This window comes from Phragmites australis, chromosome 7 (genome assembly GCF_958298935.1).
Source record: "Phragmites australis chromosome 7, lpPhrAust1.1, whole genome shotgun sequence".
NCBI lineage: Eukaryota > Viridiplantae > Streptophyta > Magnoliopsida > Poales > Poaceae > Phragmites > Phragmites australis.
In genome coordinates, this window is record NC_084927.1 from 25,148,894 (window position 1) to 25,171,166 (window position 22,273).

Below are 22,273 nucleotides of genomic sequence, written 5' to 3' on the forward strand. Positions count from 1 at the left end.
TCACCTGAAATTTAGAAAGCGCCTGAAAAAAGAAATGTTCCGGAGGGAAGGAAAACAGGGCATGCTACCAGGTTCCATCGGCTAACGATTGTCCGCTGCTGTCATGCTGCAAGTGTTAACGATTGTCCGCTCCGCTGCTCGCCGTATCGTGGCCTGGCCAACCCAGCTAGCGCCATGCGCAACCGGCGCCGCCCGACACCACGGCTGTCACAGGAAAGGACACCCCGGTGCATCGATGGCACGGCGAGCTATCGGCCAAGGCGACCAACAGGCGCGCGCGTGCTGGTCCAGCCCAAACGTTTGACTAGCGCTAAGGACATGCAGATCTGTCAAAGAACGACCACTTCAAACCCATCCAGTCTCTTATCAAGAAAAAAAAACCTCATCCAGTCCAAATCACCCTCTGCAACAGTCCAACTACCGATGCCTGTCTATATTAGGTGATCAGCGCCAGGCACCGCTCAGCAGCTGCCTGAGCGCATCTCCTCCACCACCCCTCTCCGGGCTAGCCTGGCACTCTGCTAGCTAGCGTTGAACGCCAATGGCGAGACGTGAGCTGTTCCTCGCGCTGCTGTGCCTCGTGGCCTTCGAGCTGGCCGCCGGCGTCGCAGACGCGAGGAAGATGGTTAGCGTGTACGAGCTCAAGAGGGGGGATTTCTCCGTCAAGATCACCAACTGGGGCGTCAGAATCATGTCCGTCGTCCTACCCGACTCTAAAGGTACGGTGCTGCTCTTGCTTCCTGGTCGGCTCTCTCTTGTGTTCGTCATTATTGTTTTTCCTTTTCGTGCGAAGTTTAACTCCAGACCCGTTTGTTTAATCTGCAGGGAATTTGGCCGATGTCGTCCTTGGCAGAGACACCATCGCTGAATACGTTGTAAGATCACCGAGAGCCGTCTCTCTCTCCCTCTTTTTTTTAGCACCGAATCCCCTTTCCCGAAACCTTCAATAGAGACATTTTAATGGGATACAAGCCCGGAGTTCAAATCCCGAACTAGTAAGAACGCACTCTTACGTCTTACCACTGAGGCACCAGCGATCTCTCTCTCCCCTAGCGTTTGCTCATCCTCCTGCAGCAGTATGCCTGTTGCGGTGATTCACTGTGCAATCATCACTCTCCAAATTTACTAGTTTGCGTTTCTTTGGTAATTACCTAGTTATACATCAACTAGCTAAGAACAACCCGATGCAAGAAGTTCAGTTTCAAAGAAAAGTGCGCACGCCAAGAAAAAGTTGAGATTATTCAAATCATGGTCGGCATGGCTGATGGTCCGTTGAATACTACCCAGTAAACATGTCATCGGGTTGTTGTTCTCCCTTATAGGAAAACAAACAGGATTACCCTTGTTAGTTATTCTCCCTTCTATTTCACATGTGATTGTCTGTATGCGATAATTCTATCTCTTTCCTCAAGTTTTTTCCTAGTCCAAGTAGCACAAGGGACCGCACCACTACAAGAGAACTTTCCAAGCATGACCTGCAATATTCCGCCACCAACCACATTGAGGCTCATCGACAAGCCGTCAGGCTTTGAGCTGGCATAAAATGATAATTAGTTTTCAGGGGTGTTTGACAGGGCTTATCTAGAATCTACGATCTATCTGGATGAAGTCATGCCAAGCGGGGTGACTTTATAATTTTATAGAGTAGTCTAATCCATATTTGTCTTTATTTCCTTGTGCAATTATGTAGAGTGGTCAAAACATACTCTAAATATGGATCCGCACCATAAAACCAACCGGTCCACTTAGTTAAGAGGATATTACCTATTTTTGTTATCGGTCTACTTATAGATCTACTCCGCTATTTGGAACTGAAATCATGTCAAATAACCCTAGTGTATAAAATCACAGTCCATTATCTTTCTCTGATTATTTAAGACTAAAAAATGATGCAAAATAAGCGAGATCATGTGAGTGTCAGCTAGCATTTCAAATTAATGGGTGCTTCCAACTGAAAAAGTTAAAACAGAAAAAGGAAAATAAAGATGGGTGGTTCTTTCTACCACCTACCCCTAGTCTCCCATTTCATGTTGTTTTTATGTATTCGACTTGCTCTTGTGACGCAGAACGACACCTCTTACTTCGGGCCGGTGACCGGCCGCGTAGCACAGAGAATAGCCCGGGGCCGGTTCGTCCTCGACGGGAAAGTCTACCACCTGTACAGAAACGACGGCAGGAATACGATTCACGGTATGGACGCGTGCACCAGAGGATTGCTCTGCTCGGAAACAACCCCATGATCGACGAGTCGCCTTCTTTATCGATCGGTTCTTTCAACCTGCTACTATCTGTTAACGAAATAATTAACTTTTGCTACTGTACTTGTTCGTCTATTGAGGTGGTGGCAGAGGGTTCAGCAAAAGCATTTGGACGGTGAAGGAGTACGTCGGTGGCGGCGACTCGCCATACATCACCTTGTACTACCGCAGCTTCGACGGAGAGCAAGGTAAGCACATGAGTATCATCTTAAACACAGTCCTTTTCCAAACGAAAGTTTTGAAGCTTTTCAATTTGAGTAATCATATTCGTTAAATGTATGTAAACTTGTAATCAGGTTTCCCGGGGAACCTGGACGCGTACGTGACGTACCGGCTGTCGAGCCCCTACACGCTGGGCGTGCACATGAACGCGACGGCGCTGGACAAGGCGACGCCGGTGAACTTCCTGCAGCACACGTACTGGAACCTGGGCGGGCACGGCAGCGGCGACGTCCTGGGCCACACGCTCCGGCTCTTCGCGTCGCGGCACGTCCCGCTGGACGAGGAGCTCCTCCCTTCGTCGGGCCTCGTCGCGCCCGTGGCCGGCACGCCCTTCGACTTTCGGACCCAGACGCCCATCGGGGCGCGCATCCACAAGGTCATGGGCGGGCGCATCGCTGGGTACGACGCCAACTACGTCATCGACGGGGAGGGCATGCGGCCTGTGGCGGTCGCCAGGGACGGCGCGTCCGGCAGGGCGCTGGAGCTGTGGGCGAACCAGCCGACCATGCAACTGTACACGGGGAACTGGCTGAACCACACCAAGGGGAAGGACGGCAAGGTGTACGAGCAGTACGGCGGGTTCTGCCTGGAGACGATGGGGTACGTGGACGCCGTGAACCACCCCGAGTTCCCGTCGCAGACCCTGAGGCCCGGCCAGGTGTACAAGCACGACATGCTCTTCAAGTTCTCGTTCTAGGTGCATGATTAGGTTTGGTGTATTGTGCACTAGCAAGCACCAGCTGTAAAATCAGTTCATTATTGGTCTTTGGAGGCAATAACAATATCGGATCCATCAGAGGAGATCATGATATTCTTTTGACTAAAATAAAGAACTAGTTCGTGTCTTGTGTTTTATTGCTTCCAAAACAGTTTCTTACTATTACTAATCAGAGGCTCCCGGTAAGCCCTACGGTGATTCTTCGATAAGACACATTAAGAAAAAAATTAAGAAATTCTAAAAAACATCCGATAGTTGATTTTGTAGGTCCTAATATATATTAAGTTTTGTCAAATCCGATGAGTTCGTGCATCCACTGAATAGAAGAAAAAAATCATTGTGCTGTCCAATGCGATGACTAAAAATACATTTTTCATCGGTTATAATGAACCGACAATCATACTTCATCAATTTTTACCGCTGTTTCATATAAAAAAACTGACAATAATGATAGATATCATGAAGCGATATTGGTGATTGATTATTAATGTCGGTATATATATATATATATACTGGCGCTGATGAGGATATATAATTATTATTTCATAAATATCGTATACCTATAAGAGGTGTATGATGGTCATGCATATCTTACTCAATTAAGTGCCACTCGTAACCACCTCAGAGTAGGGGGTACGAAGATAAAGTACAAGGAAGCTAATCCCAAAGAATAGGGAAGCTATCTCTCATTCGGTAAGGGGTTCCTATAAGAGGTGTATGACGTCTCGAAATTGACCGTGTAAACATAATTTTTTCTATTCATAAATTGTCTTGCTTCCTGAATGTGACGTGTAGCGATATCTAGCCAATGGAAATAGCCGAAGATCCGGGTACTCATGGAAGGCTTGAGTAACCGGTTTGATTATAGATCGTGAGATCTGCATCCCTCCGAGTGCATTAACGAAGAGGATGTTCAGGAAACTCCCTCCATCGATAAGAACTTAGCTAACCCCATGGTTGTTTATCATAGGCTTGATCACTATCGAGAAGCGACCAGGTCGTACGAAATTATCAGAGCAGTCTTCTTGGTCAAAGGAGATTTCGGTGTCCGACCACTTCACAGTTTGTCGACCCTTGGGGATGGTGGCTAGGACTTCTTGCACCACTATCTTATATTATCGCTTGGACTCATAGGATGCAGAACCACCAAACATGTGGTTGATCGTCCTCTCGCTCGGCTGGAAAGACATCGTGTCTGTGTCATCTTCGCTACTGTCCAAGTCGGAGTCCCCGCTTTGGGTCGCGACTTGAACCTTCTTTCCCTTGGCCACATTTTTTTTACTTCCGCCTTGACCAATTTTTATTTCCAAAGGTGGCACTCGTAGATGTTGTGGTTGTCGGTTTGGTGGAGGTCGCATCAGGGCTTCCCGTCTCGCTTGCCGAAGACTGGTGCAAAGCTTTTACCACGAGAAGGACCGAAGCGCTGGTCGGGACGAACATCGGGTAAGTCTTCAAAAACTTTGTCAGATTTAGCTTTTTTTCCCTTACCTCCCTTGGTGCATTCCTTACGCTTGCTTTGGACCTTTCCACCGCCAAGCACGGGTTGTAGACGCTTGATGCCCTGAGTCTTTTCCTTATTGTAGAGGAGTGCAACCTCGACCCTAGCAAACTTATCGATGATCTGCATGAGGTCCTTAACCATTTTGAGCTCCTTTCAGGCGATGTCTTCGACGCAACACTAGCTCTCAACCCCTTAGGTGAACGCCTCGATGCAATCATGGTCACTAATCTTGGGGATAGTGTTCTGTGTGTTGCTAAAATATCGTATGAACTCACACAAGGTCTCGTTTGTCATTTTCTCATAGCTACAGAGATCATTTTTCATGATGGGATGAACGTATGTACCCTGAAAGTTAGCTCAGAACACGTTGTAGAGCTGCTCCCATGAGTAAATTGTTCCTAGCAATAAATTGGTCTACCATGTCTTGATTGTCCCTTCAAGGGTTATGGGGAGGTAGTTTGCCATTACCTTCTCATTCCCACCAGCCGCTTGGATAGTCGTGGTATAGATATAAAAAAACTCAATGGGATTTGTGCTTCCATTGTATTTTTCGATTGTCTCAGGACTAAACCTTACCGGCCAACTTACGTTCCGTAGATCTGGAGAAAAAGCCAGACATCCGTTGATGTCCCATTGCTTGGTTTCGTAGATCTATGGGGGGGGGGGTAGAAGAAGCTTCTTTAAAAGCCCCCAAGCGTCTTCACCGGTTGTTGATGAACTGATGCAAGTCATTGATCAGATGATCTTTTACTGGTGAGATACGACAGCGGTTGTTTGCTCGATTGTCATCTCGGAAAATCCTGTTCCTAGGGTTACGCCTCTCTGGGTCAAATGCATCTCATGACGGAGGATTGCCCGGCTTGCCCCGGTTAGCACTTTTTTCGGCTAGGGTTGAAAGTGTATCTAGCCCTTTTGTGTGGTTTTGGTAATTAATGACAATACATATGGACTAACAATGGTATTTAGTGTGTTAGTAGGTTGTTCCATAGGTAATGCATTGAGAGATATGCATGAGCTATAAGTGAATGGAGAGATTGAAAATACACCAAGATGAATGAGCTCGAAGTGATGCTCGGGTAAGTGATGACAATACTTATGGACTAATAATTATGTTAACAATTGTTATTTGGTTATTCTATAGGAGATACATAAGTGATGAATCATGGATTTCCTGAGAAATGCTATGAGAACAAAAGAAATGTATTGTTGTCTTTGAAGCTCTTAGTGATGCTCATAAGGAGAAGAAAAAACTCAATAAGATTGGCAATAAACTTGAAGACCAAGTTACTTGTGGAGATCAAGTAACTAAAGGTATGATATTGTAAATAGAGTTTTATGGACTAATCCGTGTGCTATGTGCTTGAGAATGAGTCGGGTTATGTTCTATATGAAGATTGATAATATGCATGAAGGCTAATAACTTACGTTTAGAGATCAAGTAACTTAAGGTACAAAAGTTGTCAATTAGGTTTTATGAACTAACCCATGTGTTTTGTACTTGAGAGTGAGATGGGGTTATGATACATATGAAGGCATAAGTTGAATTAAAATCATATATCTCAAGAGTAAAGAACAAGAATGGACTCCATATTTGATAAAGTTAATTCCTTGAAGATGTCGAATACAAAGTGGTTTTCTATGGCAAGACGGTGAAGGGCAAGCAAGACACGGCTGCAATGGACCACCCGGTGGTGAAGGACAAGCAAATGGCTTGGCGCCGAAGGACCAAGGTGGTGGTGAAGAGCGAGTGAATGCTTTGAGCCAATGGACCATGTGAGGCTATGAAAACCTATGAATGATTCACATCAATTATTTGAAGAATCAAGAAAAGATGGAGTGAAGAATATATGAAAGTTAGCAACCCTCAAAGTTTGAATGAAAGAAGTGATACTTGAAAGTTATTCAAGGGCTCAAAGTGGTTTAAACGAGTTTATCTTTGAATTTGAGTATAGGTATGCCGCACTATTAAGAGGGATGCAATGTAGAGCTAATTGTCGTGTCTCAGTGCTCAAAGTATTCTTTTAAAACCAAAAGTTGAGAAACACAATCACCCACGGATACCGAAAAAAAGGGCAGAGTTGTCTGAACCTGGAGTCTCCGGGTTAGCTCGGATACTCCGTATTCTGTTAGTGTCCCGGAATCTCTGAGTGAGACTCTGAGAGAGAGTCTCTATTTGGCATAGGTGTTAAAGCCGGAGTCTCCGGGTTGATCCGGAGTCTCTGGGTCCTGATGCTTCCGGACCCTCCAGGCAGGCTCCGGACTGAGATCTCGACTGTATTCACAAGTGTTACCTGGAGGCTCTGGGTGAACACGGATACTCCAGGTCAATATAATTGTCCTGTAACGGCTAGTTTCTGACAGTGTTCGGAGTGTGTGTTTTGTGCTACCCGGAGTCTCCGGGTTGACCCGGATACTGCGGGTTAGTACAGAAAAGCCTGTAAGAGTTAGTTTTTTGAGGTGGGCTATAAATAGCCCCTCACCCCATCCTTTGGGGCTGCAGCAAGAGCACGATAGAAAAATATTTTAGAGCTAAAAGAACTCCTTCCCACTCTATTTTAGTGTGAGTTTTGAGAAGAAAAGTGAGTTGGGTTGAGAGATTGGAAGATTGAGTGCAAGTGAGCTAAAATCCATTCTTGAGCACTCGAGTTCATTAGCAAGAAATTCATCGTCGCGTTTTTTACTCTTGGAGCTTTGAGCTCCTAGGTAGCTAGGCGTCGCCGGTGAGCACACAAGGTTGTGGTGTGCCGCGAGAAGTTTGTGAAGGCTTCGATTTCACCTCCGCAAGGGAAGAAATCAAGAGTGGAAGCCAAGCTCAAGTGTGATCGAGCTTGGAGAGGAAAAGGGTTGAGAGAGACCCGGCTCAAGTGTGACCGAGCCCCTCAACGGAGATGTAGGAACCTCTAGAGGAGGTGTCTGAACTTCGGGAAGCAAACATTGTGTCTCCTCTTTTGTTTCCCCGTTCTTGTGTTCTTGCTCGATATTTATACATATTGCTCGTTCTACTTGCTTGTGTGAATTTGATTGTAGATTCTCCGTGGATCTATTTGGAATCATCATTTGGAACACACAACTTCATTTGGTTTGAGATAGAACTCTTTACCCGCTGTTTAATTTTAATTTTGGGCTAGTTTCTGTATAGGTCCCGGAGATTCCGGATTTCCCCGGAGGTTCCGTAACTGTACAACCCGGAGTATCCGGATTAACTCGGATACTCCGGTGAACAGTGTTTTTTAGGTTTTTTCGATTAATATTTTGTTGCATATCTGTTGCTAGAATTGAATAATTTTTGTCACCTTAGGATTGTAACTTCCACACTTATTTAGGGTGATTGTGCATTAATTGAGCCTAGCGTATTTAGGTTTTTCGCTTGTGAAAAATCCGTTATTTATATTCCGCTCCAAGTTTAGGCCAACGGTAAAAGAGAACGAATTTTTGTAAAAACTTCTATTCACCCCCCCCCTCTAGGCGGTATCATTGTCCTTTCAAGGGTCAGATGAGAGTTCTCATCTTAGAGCATGATCTCCTTTGTCAAGTAGACCACCAAGCCACCAATCCTTACTGGCTGGGGTAACCAGATCTATGATCGGAGGTAGCATGAGGACCTCTTGTAAAGGATTATCCTCTTCGTAGTCATGGATTTAAAATGGTTAGTCCCCTATTGATAAGGGCCAGATGTGATGTGTCTGCATGAGGCTGACCATCGCTTGTGTTTGCACAATCGTCATCATGATGACCCAGATCATCACCCCTGTTTTCGGTAGTGAAAACTTCTCAAGGGTTATCTTTGTTGGAAGAGGCATCTAGATCCGTCATGGATGCTTCACCGGATGGCTCCGGGTTGGTATCTTGAAAATCCATGTTGTCAGAAGTTACGGGGATAGATCCTGGCTTGCTATTAATTGGACATTCACAATGGTCTTGGCAGTTGAGTGGTTCAAACTAAATGTCGTAATCTTTAGCACTGATCCTTGAATCAACTTACCTCATCGCTTGAATTGTCGCCAAAAAGTTCATCGCCAAAATCCACTTGATCGATCGCCGGTTCGTCGGGAAGAGAGATAAAGTTGTCGTAGAACCCCTCATATAAAAACTGGTTTTTGGCGAAACTTTAGGTGATGTCGACGACATGTCACGTGTAGACTCTTCAATGCCTTTTGTCATGCTCCCCACGAATGGCGCCAGCTGTCGATGATTCATAAATCGTCAATCTAACGAACTTGTTGAAGAATAGGGGCATACTTTGAGTAGACGAATCGTAAGAGAAACATATAGGAGTTTTTAGATAGGTTCGAACTTCCCTAAGGATAATAACTCTATATCATATTTGTCTTGTATTAATCTGAGCCTGTTACAAAGGGGTGCAGCTAGCTAAATAGATCTAAACCTAGTTGGTGAATTTTTACTTGGTTTCTGTTGGATTGTATAGGCTTGTGGAACTCATATCACTTGAGATGATTTGTTCTGGCTCCTCCCCCGCAGGGTCCCTCGACTTCTGTATATATATAGGGTGTCATACATCCTCTAAAGTCCTCGTTCCTGTTCTTGAGATAAACCTTTCTGGTCATGGAATGCCTTGGGTACCTGAGAGTAGTTTTCTTTCTTCTTGAGAACCCCTTCCTAGAGATAAAGATATGCTTCGAGGATTATGGACACCTTGAGGTAACCGGATATGATAACTATCCATTATTCATCGTCACTAACTGTTTCGCGAAGAGAAATGCTCCCGGAAAGAGAGTTTGCAGTACGGTGTAGATTTAGAAAAATGCGAACGTGCCAGTATATAAGATATACAAATAAATAGTAAACATGAATAGGTCGCATACGGGGAACGTTGCTTTATTCATTTATTTTTGAATTATAAAGTACTATTTCCCCGTATTACATATTGAGTTGTGCCAAGTACATCTGACTACTGAACTCTTGTCGATTGTGTAGTCCTGGGTTCCAATGACCTTTTGAAGCCACCGGTTATTATATCTGTAGTGTTGGACTATATAATACCTCCGATTAAGTTATGTTGATCATCGTCGTCTCCAAAGAAAATAGAAGTTATCTCTGAATATGCATAAACACAATAAATAAAGGACATAATGTGGAGTGCTATAGCCTCGTCGGCCTCTGTCAATAAAATATCTAGCCTCGTCGTGCAAATCCAATAATAAAGTCTTGAAAAACGTTCGGCTCGTTGGTCACGAACAAAGAAATTTCAGCTTCATCAGTCATGGAAAAGGGAGGAGACTTCAAATAGCACAACGGCCTTGATGATGCGGAAAAACAGATTTGTGATGGTAGTAGGGTTGTATTTATGCAATGATTTGGAGATATTTCTCCTCGTGTGAACTTCTGATATTGCAAAAGTGTACTCCTGATCACTGAACATTGTTGATTCTACAGCATTCGTTCCAAGGTCATCAGCTACCATAAAGGCACGAACACCATCCTTGTGATCTACCCGGCTGTGAGCTGTATCCACGACCTTTCACAACTCCACGACTACTCATCAGCGCCCTAACAGCTGGTGCATCATCATGTCTGCCCAAGGAAGCATATATATCAAACAGGGCGCTGCTAACATAGACATTCTGATCATAACCATCTTTTACAACCTGTTCATGTGTCTGCCTACCTTGAGGTATCGAAGAAAATCTAGCACATGAATTGATCATACTAGCATAAGAGGATTCTGTGGGGGAACATCTTATTTTCCCTCATCTGCTTGAAGAAATCAAAGCGCCATGCATGGAAATTGACTCTCAACATTGATCACCATGCATGGAAATTGATTCTCAGCATTGATCAGGGCTATGCATGAAAACTGATTCTCAGCATTGATTAGCTGCAAATCTGATAGATACTGCCTCCATTAAAAATACAGGGCATATTTTGAAAAAAAAATCAAACTTTGTACATTTTTAACTAATAATTAGTTAAATTATAAGTATGTTTGGTGTATAAAATTTATATAACTAAATACATATTTTGAAATACTTTCACACTATCTTTTTAAGCTATAAATGATATATTTTATGAGAAAAAAAGATCAAAATCTAATTTTATTGACCAGGCCACAATAAAATACACTTTGTATTCTTGAAGAGAGTGAATATTTGTTAGCCATCATTGATTAACCACAGATCTAATAGATATTTGTTAGCTATCATTGATTAGCCGCAGAACTTTTAGATATTTGTTAGCCATCCAGTCTCTATAATCTCGCCTAATCGTGTATATGTCCGAGCTTTTGTCACGACCACTTCAAACCCATCCAGCCCAAATCACCCTCTGCAACAGTCCAACTACAGGTGTTTGTCTATATTAGATGATCAGCGCCACTCCCTGCGGCACCGCTCAGCAGCTGCCTGCGCGCATCTCGTCCACCACCCCTCTCCGGGCTAGCCTGGCACTCTGCTGGTCGCAATGGCGAGACGTGAGCTGTTCCTCGCGCTGCTGTGGCTCGTGGCCTCCGCGCTGGCCACCGGCGTCGCAGACGCGAGCGAGATGGTTGGCGTGTACGAGCTCAGGAAGGGGGATTTCTCCGTCAAGATCACCAACTGGGGCGTCAGACTCATGTCGGTCGTCCTTCCCGACTCTAAAGGTACGGTGCTGTTCTTGCTTCATGTTCCTATGGTCGGCAGGTCGGGTCGTCTCTCTTGTGTTCCGACCTTATTTTTTTCCTTTTCGTGCCAAGTTGAACTCCAGACTCGTTTGCTTAATTCGCAGGGAATTTGGCCGATGTCGTCCTTGGCAAAGACACCATCGCTGAATACGTTGTAAGATCACCGAGAGACCTCTCTCTCTCTCTCTCTCTCTCTCTCTCTTAGCGTTTGCTCATCCTCCTGCAGCAGTATGCCTGTTGCGGTGAACTGTGCATTTCTTGATCGATTTACTGTGCAATCACCAATCTCCAAATGTACTAGTCTGCGTTTGTTTGGGAATTATCTAGTTATACATCAAGAACAAAAGCACAAGAACTTTACATGAATTTTATAGAAAAAAGTTTGGTTCCCGCATAACTAGGGAAAAGTTGCCAGATTCCAAACGGGACCTGGAAGAATATCTGACACGCGGGATAACCCTTGTTAATTGTTCTTCTGTTTCACATGTGACTGTCTGTGCGATCATTCTAGTCTCTTTTCTAAAGTTTTTTCGAGTCCAACTAGCACACGGAACTGCACCACGCCAAGACAACTTTCCAATCATGACCTGAAATATTCCGCCACCAACCAAATTGTATTCAGAAAGGCATATCCACAAGCCGTTCTTCCCATTTTAAGGAAGAAGAGCATAATGAACCCGGCAACTCTTTGATCAGACTCGCAAGCGGATACCTTCGTTCGGTTATTTAGCACGAACTTCAGGCTTTGAGCTGGTAGAAAATGACGTTCTAGTGTCTAGAAATGGCACTCCATTATCTTTCTCTTATTATTTAAGATTCAACGATGATGCAAAATATGCGCAATCATGTGAGTGTCAGCTAGCATTTCAAATTAATGGGTGCTTCCAACTGAAAAAGTTAAACAGAAAAAAGGAAAATAAAGATGGGTGGTTCTTTCTACCACCCACTCCCAGTCTCCCATTTCTTGTTGTTTTTATGCGTTCAACTTACTCTTGTGACGCAGAACGATACCTTTTACTTCGGGCCGGTGACCGGCCGCGTAGCACAGAGAATAGCCCGGGGTCGGTTCGTCCTCGACGGGGAAGTATACCACCTGTACAGAAACGACGGCAGGAATACAGTACACGGTATGGACGCGTGCACCCAGAGGATTGCTCTGCTCAGAAACAACCCCATGGTCGACGAGTCGCCTTCTTGATCGATCGGTCCTTTCAACCTGCTACTATTTGTGAACGAAATAGTTAACTTTGCTACTGTACTTGTTCGTCTATTCAGGTGGTGGCAGAGGGTTCAGCAAAAGCATTTGGACGGTGAAGGAGTACGTCGGTGGCGGCGACTCGCCATACATCACCTTGTACTACCGCAGCTTCGACGGTGAGCAAGGTAAGCACATGAGTATCATCTTAAACACAGTCCTTTTCCAAACGAAAGTTTGAAGCTTTTTAATCGGGGATTGATATACCTTACTCGATTTTTTTCTTCCTTCTCTTTCACTCTATCTTTTTCTCTTCCTCTCTTCTCTGATTCCGGTGAGATCCGTGGGGGCGGGCGGCAAGGCGGCGGGAAAGCCACCGGCCACGGGAGGTGAAGGACCGCCAATTGGGCAGTGTCAGAGCGAGGTTGTCACGACAACAGTTCGATAGAGTCGGGTTAGTGCGACGATGGTCGGCGGAGGCGTCTCCGGCGGTGGAAGCCACCGAAGATGGGAGCAGGAGGGCGGGGTACGGACGTCACAGAGCAGGGACGTCACCAGCGAGATAGATTTGCATTGGGAGGAGGACAGGGGACGGGCGAGAGATAGAAGAAGGATGAGGACCGTCGGATCCTAATTTGATGGCCACAAAATTTGGATGAGAGGAGGGGATGATTTGTCCGAGTGAACCATAGACAGCCCTTACTTTTAATTTGAGTAACCATATTCGTTAATTGTATGTAAACTTGTAATCAGGTTTCCCGGGGAACCTGGACGCGTACGTGACGTACCGACTGTCGAGCCCCTACACGCTGGGCGTGCACATGAACGCAACGGCGCTGGACAAGGCGACGCCGGTGAACTTCCTGCAGCACACGTACTGGAACCTGGGCGGGCACGGCAGCGGCGACGTCCTGGGCCACACGCTCCGGCTCTTCGCGTCGCGGCACGTCCCACTGGACGAGGAGCTCCTCCCTTCGTCGGGCCGCGTCGCGCCCGTGGCCGGCACGCCCTTCGATTTTCAGACCCCGACGCTCATCGGGGCTCGCATCCACAAGGTCGTGGGCGGGCGCATCGTCGGGTACGACGCCAACTACGTCATTGACGGGGAGGGCATGCGGCCTGTGGCGGCCGCCCGGGACGGCGCGTCCGGCAGGGCGCTGGAGCTGTGGGCGAACCAGCCGACCATGCAGCTGTTCACGGCGAACATGTTGAACCACACCAAGGGGAAGGACGGCAAGGTGTACGAGCAGTACGGCGGGTTCTGCCTGGAGACGATGGGGTACGTGGACGCCGTGAACCACCCCGAGTTCCCGTCGCAGACCCTGAGGCCCGGCCAGGTGTACAAGCACGACATGCTCTTCAAGTTCTCGTTCTAGGTGCATGATTAGGTTTGGTGTATTGTGCACAAGCAAGCACCAGCTGTAAAATCAGTTCACTATTGGTCTTTGGAGGGAATAACATTCTCGGATCAGAGGAGATCATGATCTTCTTTTGACTAAAACAGAGAACTAGTTCATGCATTGTGTTTTATTGCTTCCGAATCAGCTTCTTACTATTACTAGTTAGAGGCTCCCGAAAAGCCCTACGGTGATTCTTAGATAATATACACTAAGAAAAAATCTCAAAAAAGAACATCCAGCCGTTGATTTTGTAGGTCCTAATATAATTAAGTTTTGTCAAATCTGATGAGCTCACGCATCCACTGAATTGAAGAAAAATTTATTGTGCTATCCAATGCGGGGACTATACATACAATTTTCATCGGTGGTAATGAACCGACTGCGATACTTACTTAATTATCACTGTTGGTTTATGTTAAGAATCGGCATCGATAGAATCACTGTCAATTCTTGATATGAATTAGCATTGATAATAGATATCATGAACCGACAGTGGTGATTGATTATCAACGTAGGTTCATGATATAAATCGATAATAAATATTGATTATCACTGTCGGTTTTTAAAAACCTACATTAACAACATATTATTGTCGGTCTTATTGGTTTTTATGTAATCGGCCATGATAGAGGGTTGCAAACTAGTATTTCTATAGTAGTGTTACAACATTCATGCTAGTTAATTTAGTTAGTGGATCCTAGATAATACACGCTAATTACAATTAAGTGGATTGAACCGATGATGACCTAGTCCCATGACACGACATTTCTATTCTTACTCTTCCACCGGAAACTGGTAGTACTACCCCCTCAAATGCAGACCTCCGCATACTAGACTCTCCTTGCAGGCTCGGGCTATGTTAGCATCGTCATATCATTCCTGATCCACCGAGTCCTACGTTACCTCTTTGTGTCAACCTTGCTGTTTGGATATAGAATCAAAGATGGATCATTTTTAGGTAGCTTCGTGAAGTCCTTTACCACCTGTCATCGAAGCAACTCGCCGGCCCAACTATTTTCTATGGCTTCCTTGTGGTAGTAAGGCGACACGAAATATTCTAACTCTATGTTACCCTTCATGCAACAAGCTAGCACACAAGAGCAAAGCAAATACATCAGTGATGGATTGTTGCATGTGCATTGTCACTTGTTGTCCGTTGCCCACAACTTGCGTTCTATTATAATTTCTTGCTTTCAATATCCAGTCTGCCCTTGTCACGTAACATCACCTCGAACACGTGCTGACGATTACCAACAACATGAACTATTTGGGACTGACCTTCCCACTTTTCTCTTCCATATAAGACGTGTACATCCTTTGCGGGTTGCCCATATGTAGTGCGGTCTTGCTGTAGCGCTCTTGGAGATACCGCTGCGTTCCACGAGTGACTCCCTCCATAATTGTCATCAATGGCAGTGGTATAGTCCCTTTCATTACCCAATTGTAAACCTCGGTGAGTTTTGTTGTCATAATTCCATAATACAAACCATCAGTGTTCGTAATGAGTGCCCATTTCTCCAATGGCTCATGTTTGATCCAGTCGGTAAAACACTTAACCCTTCTTCCACCCTTCCTCCTCCTGGTAACACTTCGCGGCTCAAGTGCTAAAGGATCTAAGCCCTTGGGCTCCTCCTCCCTTGGTATAACTGGCTTCTTCAAAACTTCATCCATGTGCCTACTAGTTAGTCTATCCAGCTCTTCGCACAAAGTATCAAACTTACTCCTTTGGTTCTATTTGCACAGCTTCTTAAAAAGATCCATCAACCTCTTGCTCTTGAATTGTTTGTAGAGGTTTACGCCAAGATGTCGCATGCACCAACGGCTATACAAATTTGGCCACATCAATACCCCGCCCGCACCACTCTGCAATGTGTTGATATCGTTCAACAAGCATGCATGATGATCGTGGATGACACATGCGTTTGGCCTGTTACCAACGACACCTCTCTTAAACCACTGCAGGAACCACAACTAACTATCTGTAGACTCGCATTCGACGAATGCAAAAGCCAAAGGCACAACCTGGTTCTCACCATCTACTCTGATAGCTATGAGTATCTACCCCTGTATTTGCCTATGAGGAATGTCTCATCCAGACACATCACCGACCGACAATATCGGAATGCCTCGATCATACACCCGAACGACTAGAACGCCCGCTAAAGGACTCGATTTCCATCCTGATTGATAAATGAGTAGCAATACACGTGCTCAGGTTCCTCCCCAGAATAACATCTAGCGATAAAGGTAAGTTGTAATATGAGTCCTTATAATTGCCAAACCTCTTCTATAACACCTTTTGTTTAGCTCTCTATGCCATGTCATACGAAATCTCGCACCTAAATTTGTTATCGATAGCATGTATAATTCCAAATGGGGACATACTAGTCTTCTTCATAATCTCTGGATACATCTCCTTTACAATAAAATCAGGAGCCATGTTCCTCTGTGTGTGCAGAGGTTGGCTCAAGTTGCAAGTATGCGGCTCAATAATGGACGCTGCTGCGAAAATGCACAACAATTCAATTGTACAATTCATACAATGATGAAAAATATGTACGTCTAATCATATCAAATTTTCCAAGATCATTAAATAACCTATTTAAACTATAAATTACCGACATATTTGACCTTCTCACACTTATATTTACTAACTATACTATATTATCTACCTATAGCTAATTTCCGAACCATGCCTACTCTATTGTAAATTACATATCCTTATTTTTCTAAATTATCTACTCTACTCTACATTTAAAAAAACTATATTCTAACTATTACTAATTTCTAACTCTTTTTTATTGTTTTTGTAAGTATATATAATTTTACTAACTATTCCTAATTACCTACTATTTTCTAATTTTTCTAACTATTCATATTTTCTAACTATTCCTAAATTTCTAACTAGTCCTAATTTCTAACTCTTTCTAAAAAAAGAAAAAAAAACTCACCATGCTCAACGTCATGTCATTGATCGCCGGCCTACCATGCAACATCGCCCGCTGCTGCTCGCCGACCTGTCACTGCACGCCCGCAAGTCACCGCTCGTCGCTCACCCGCGCTTCACATGTGCTCGCTCGCTCGCTCGTTGTGCCTGCCTCTATTCAACTGGTCGCGCGTCGAAGACGAATCGGCGACCGGGAATTAAATATAGGCATGTTGGCACTCTATGTGTCGACATGTCTAACGTTGCGCCTGCTGGCACTTCGCGTGCCATAGGCCATGACTTGGCGCCTGATGGCACTTCAAGTGCCAACATGCCCCCTGGGTCCTCCAAAAGGCTATGTTGCACCCTTATTTCGCTAGGCCCACCACCTGTCGGCACTCCATATGCCATCAGGACTTTAAGCATGCTGCCACATAGGATGTTGACACGCGAAATGTCGGCTGATTCCTAGTCAGTACTTCACATGTTGACAGACATTTATTCTTGCAATTTTATGTATTTAACTGTTATTTTTAAATTTTCTAATAAAATAATATTATTAAAAAAATCCCACCAACGTACCTATGGTGGTCTACAATAATCCCGCAGCCTCGATGTTTGCAATGAATTCTTCTCATCGCCCCTTATTGACCCTCCAACAAAACTTTTCTGTGCGTCGCCCCCGTGGATGACACGCCCTTCGACTTTCAGACCCTGACGCCCATCGGGCCGGGTGCGCATTCACAAGGTCATGGGCGGGCGACGGGGACGGCATGCGGCCCATGGCGGCAGCCAGGGACAGCGCATCCGGCAGGGCGCTGGAGCTATGGGCGAACCAGTCGACCATGCAGCTGTACACGGGGAACTGGCTGAACCACACCAAGTCACCAAGGGAAGGACGACAAGGTGTACGAGCAGTACAACGGGTTCTACCTGGAGATGATGGGGTACGTCAACGCCGTGAACCACCCCGAGTTCTCGTCGTGGACCCTGAGGCCCGGTCGGGTGTACAAACACGACATGCTCTTCAAGCTCTCGTTCTAGGTGCATGATTAGGTTTGGCGCACTGTGCACAAACAAGCACGTACGAGCTGTAAAATCAATTCATTAATGGTCTTTGGAGGGAATAACAATCTCGGATCAGAGGAGGAGATCATGATCTTCTTTTGACTAAAACAGAGAACTTTCAAAGTCAATCCGTCCAGATATCCTTGTCTCCCTACAAAGCCCACCCTCTGCGTAGCTGCAAGTCTGCAACTACTCCTCCCTCCTCTTCCTATGAGCTACTCCGCTAGCTAGTGTTGTTGGCCGCCAATGGCGAGAGTTGTGTTGTTCCATGCAGTGATGTGCCACCAGCGCCGACACGAAGAAGATGGTTGGTGCATACAGCTCAAGAGAGGAGATTTCTCCGTTAGGGTCACCAACTAGAGTGCCATAATCATGTCGGTCCTCCTTCCTGACTCCAGGGGTATAGTGTTCTTACTTCTTGTTGCCTCATGTGTTCCATTGTTGGAAAATCATTCTTCATGCCAAGCTTAATTCCAGGCTTGATGTTTTCACAGGGAATCTAGCAGATGTAGTCGTTGGCAAACACACCATTGCTGAATACGTTGTAAGATCACCATACGCACTATGAATGCTCATTTATGTTTTCTGTTGTCTTTGTTTGTCTTCGCGTCGCAGCACATCCTACTCGACGAGGAGCTCCTTCCTTAGTTGGGCCAAGTCGCGCCCGTGGCCGGCACGCCCTTCGACCTCCAGGCGCTGACGCCCATCAGCGCGTGCATCCGCCAGATTACTGCCGGCCGCGTCCCCGGGTATGGTGCCACCTACGTCATCGACGGGGACGGCATGCGGCCATGGCGGCCGCCCAGGATGGCGCATCCGGCAGGGCGCTGGACCTGTGGACGAACCAGCCAGCCATGCATCTTTACACCGCCAACTGGCTGAACAACACCAAAGGGAAGCCCAGGAAGGTGTACGGGCCGCAAAGCGCGTTCTGCCTGGAGATGTAGGGATGCCCCGACGCCGTGAACCACCTGGAGTTCCCATCGCATACCCTGAGGCCCGGTAGGTTTACAAGAACGACATGCTCAAGTTATCGTTCTAGTTGCATGATTAGGTTTGGTGCACTGTGCACAAACAAGCACGTAAGGCTACGAGCTGTAAAATCAGTTAGTTGCTGGTGTTTGGAGGGAGTAACAATCTCTGGATCAGAGGAGGAGATCATGATTTTCTTTTGACTAAAATAAAATCTTTGGATATCAATCATTTATAATCAAATGAGCCAGTTCAAGGTGCACTACTACAAAAAGCTCGATAAGTGTCGATTCATAACTGGCATCACTGTCAGTTTTTGAACCAGCACTACAAACTCGAAAGTGATAGTCAGTCCCTGAATCAAGTTTTTTGGCGCTGAAAAAAATCCAAAAAAATTGTGATGGACCTCATAAGAAAGCGACAGGACTTGATCACACCCCTTGTGATGGACATGATAAGGAAGCAGCTGGACTGGATCGCACCCCTTGTGATCAGTCTGTATCAAGTTCCGTAACTCTGTTGGACAATCTCAAAAGGAGATTATGAGGTTAGCCACTTCATCGTCAGGATGGTTAGCGATGACCACCCCGAATATAAAGTTGATATTTTGTGAAGGATACTGATTTGTATGTGGCCAGTGCGATCAATGATGAGTGGAGCAAGTGGTATTGCTTCGATGATCACCCGAGACCTCAGTTTATTGGAGCTATTAAATTAGGGTTTTTGTCGAGCATCTTGGAAAGTGAGTGAAACTTCCAATTTCTTGCAAGGTTCAATTTCATATAATTTTTTTCTGGTGTTAATTGTCTAATTCCTTGTGTGAACAGTGAGCCCACTACTACCGGAGGAATTCAGTTGATCACTCAAGTGTTTGAAGCATTGTCCAAGTGTCGAGACTTGAAAACTGAGTACAAGAAGAACATGGCCTAAGAGTGTTGAACTGTGTCTAATCTGCCTCTGTCATCCGTGTCATTGACTCTATCTACAGCTCACGCCGCTAGGCTCTAGACGGCCCTACCTCCGTCAAGCCTCGCTACGTCCACCGCTGAGGGGGTAGCAGATTGCCCCCTCGGCCACGTCGTCGACTTCATCTCTGTCACCCACGTCTCTGTCTCTGCCATTGTCTCCGTCACCCGCATCGTGGACTTTGGCTCACGCCGCTAGGCTCCGGATGGCCCTGCTCTGTTGAGCCTCACCGCATCCACCACTAAGGGGGTATCAGACTGCCCCCTCGCTCGTGTCGTCGACTTCATCTCCGACTCATGACGCCAGGCTCCGGACCGCCCTGACTCCGTCAAGCCTCACCGCATCCACCACTGAGGGGTAGAAGACTGCCTCCATCGGGCATGTCTTCGACTCCATCTCCGGCTTCTACCACCGGACAGCTTCGTCTGTCACCCGAGTCGTCAACTTCGTCTTCAGCTCACACCACCAGGCTCTGGACGGCCCTACCTCTGTCAAGCCTTGCCTCATCCACCGTTGAGTGTGTAGCAGAAAGACCCCCTCAGCCACATCGTCGACTTCATCTCTAGCTCACGCCGCTAGGCTCCGAATGGTCCTACCTCTATCAAGCCTCATCGCGTCCACCGCTGAGGAGGTAGCAGACTGCCCCCCACAGCCACGTCATCGACTTCATCTTTGGCTTCCACCGCTGGGGGCTCCGAATGGCTCCACCTCCATCACCCACATCATCGATTCTGTCTCTGGCTCGCACCGGCATCCCCCTTAGAGGGCTCCGGACGGCTCCACTTCCATCACCCCCATCAACCTCACCGATGACTCCACCTCCGGCATCCACCACTGAGGGGGTAGCGGGCTGCCTCAACATCGTCGACGGCTTCGCCCCCATCACCCGCGTCACCGACTCTGCTTTCGGCTTTCGCCGTCGAGGGCTCCGTACGGCTCTGCCTCCATCACGCCCCTTCGCCTCGCCTTCGACTTTGTTTCTAGCTTCATCGCGATGCTCCAACTGGCCTCACCTCCGTCGAGCATCGTCACGGGGCTTCAGACTAGGTCACCTCCATTGAACCTCACCACCGTCGCTTGCGACCATCGCTGAGAGGTTCTACAAGGACGAGAAGTTTTTCAAGATATCCTGACTCTGAGGTAGGGCTGGAGCTAGTTCTCTGATTCACCTGCTCACCCCTTGGAACCTCGAAGTCAACAGATGAGGGGGTACTGTTGGGGGAACGCCTCAACCTGGACATATTTATATGACACACTGTGGTATTATTATAGCTATCATAGTGTCTCAGCCACCACGTAGTATGTAAAGGGATAAAATACCCAAAATACCCCTCTATGCATATGATTATAGCATAATATCTTAGGGGTAGGCTAGTAATTTTCCCTGCCCCTTCTCTCTATAAATAAGCCCTCAAAGGGCAGGAGAGGGTGAGCCCCAGAGGTTTCCCCCATTACTAAAACTTCAACAAATACATAGACGATGCTACTCTCTGCTCTCTCCTTTCAACTCACAGGTTCATCTCCAAGCTTGAGCCTCCTCTTATGAGCGGGGCTCTCACCGCATTTGTTCAGGGCACGTACTAGTGCACCAACAGTGTGGACGCATGATTCAGAGAGCATTGTTCTGCTTTGAAGAACTACTGATTTATTGATATTTGATGGCTCAATGCCTATTGTTTGTTTATTCAGGTGGCCGTAGAGGGTTCAGCAACGTCATTTTGATGGTGAAGGAGTATGTTGGTGGCGGCGACTCGCGTACATCACCTTGTACTACCGCAGCTTCGAAGGAGAGCAAGGTACACACAAATGCGGCACATATTCTTCTGGAATACAATCATTTTCAAATGGAAGTGGAAGGCTTAATTTTAAAACTTGAGGTTTGTAATCATATATAGTAGTAAACTGTATCTAAGCAAGGTTCTCGGGATACCTAGACGTGTACATGACGTACTGGCTGTCAAGTAATTACGTGTTGGGCATGCACATGAATGCGAAGGTGCTCAACAAGGCGACGCCGGTAAACTTCTTGTAGCACATGTACTGGAACCTGGGTGGGCATCGCAGTGGTGACATCCTGGGCCACACGCTCTAGCTCTTCCTAGATATAAACAACTTTTTATGTGGAGTACATAGGTTAGATTGGGCCCAAGAGCCGAGTCAAGTTGGGCCGAGAAGACGAGTAAACAACATAACCTACTCCCTATCCCTCAAGAGCTGAGTCAGAGGAGGAAGATAGACCCTCATGCGGGAGTTGCGGAGTGGATGGAAGAAAAGAGGATGATCCGAACGCCGAGAAGATGGAGGTGGAGGAGTTGTTGAGGGAGAGGGAGGCGGTGAAGAAGAGAGATCACAAAGCGGAAGGGGAAGGCGAAGCGGCGAAGAAATTAAACACAAAGGGGCACTCGAAGCGGACAAGATAGACCAGAAAGGG

General features: G+C 46.3%; 1 protein-coding gene across 3 annotated transcripts; it reads left to right on the plus strand.

Annotated features, from left to right (window-relative positions):
- Window positions 1-414: 414 nt before the first annotated feature.
- LOC133924344 (uncharacterized) lies at window positions 415-14,047 on the plus strand. 3 transcript variants are annotated; one of them, XM_062369839.1, is made up of 5 exons: window positions 415-719; window positions 11,420-11,469; window positions 12,319-12,442; window positions 12,591-12,698; window positions 13,264-14,047. In XM_062369839.1, exons 1-5 carry the CDS (start codon window positions 542-544, stop codon window positions 13,884-13,886), a joined length of 1,083 nt encoding a protein of 360 aa, XP_062225823.1. In that variant the 5' UTR covers window positions 415-541; the 3' UTR covers window positions 13,887-14,047. The 3 variants fall into 3 exon arrangements, with proteins under 3 accessions (XP_062225823.1, XP_062225821.1, XP_062225822.1); XM_062369837.1 differs by lacking the exons at window positions 11,420-11,469; window positions 12,319-12,442; window positions 12,591-12,698; window positions 13,264-14,047 and adding exons at window positions 826-875; window positions 2,067-2,190; window positions 2,339-2,446; window positions 2,555-3,327 and having other exon boundaries at window positions 452-719; XM_062369838.1 differs by lacking the exon at window positions 415-719 and adding an exon at window positions 11,034-11,294.
- Window positions 14,048-22,273: the final 8,226 nt, after the last annotated feature.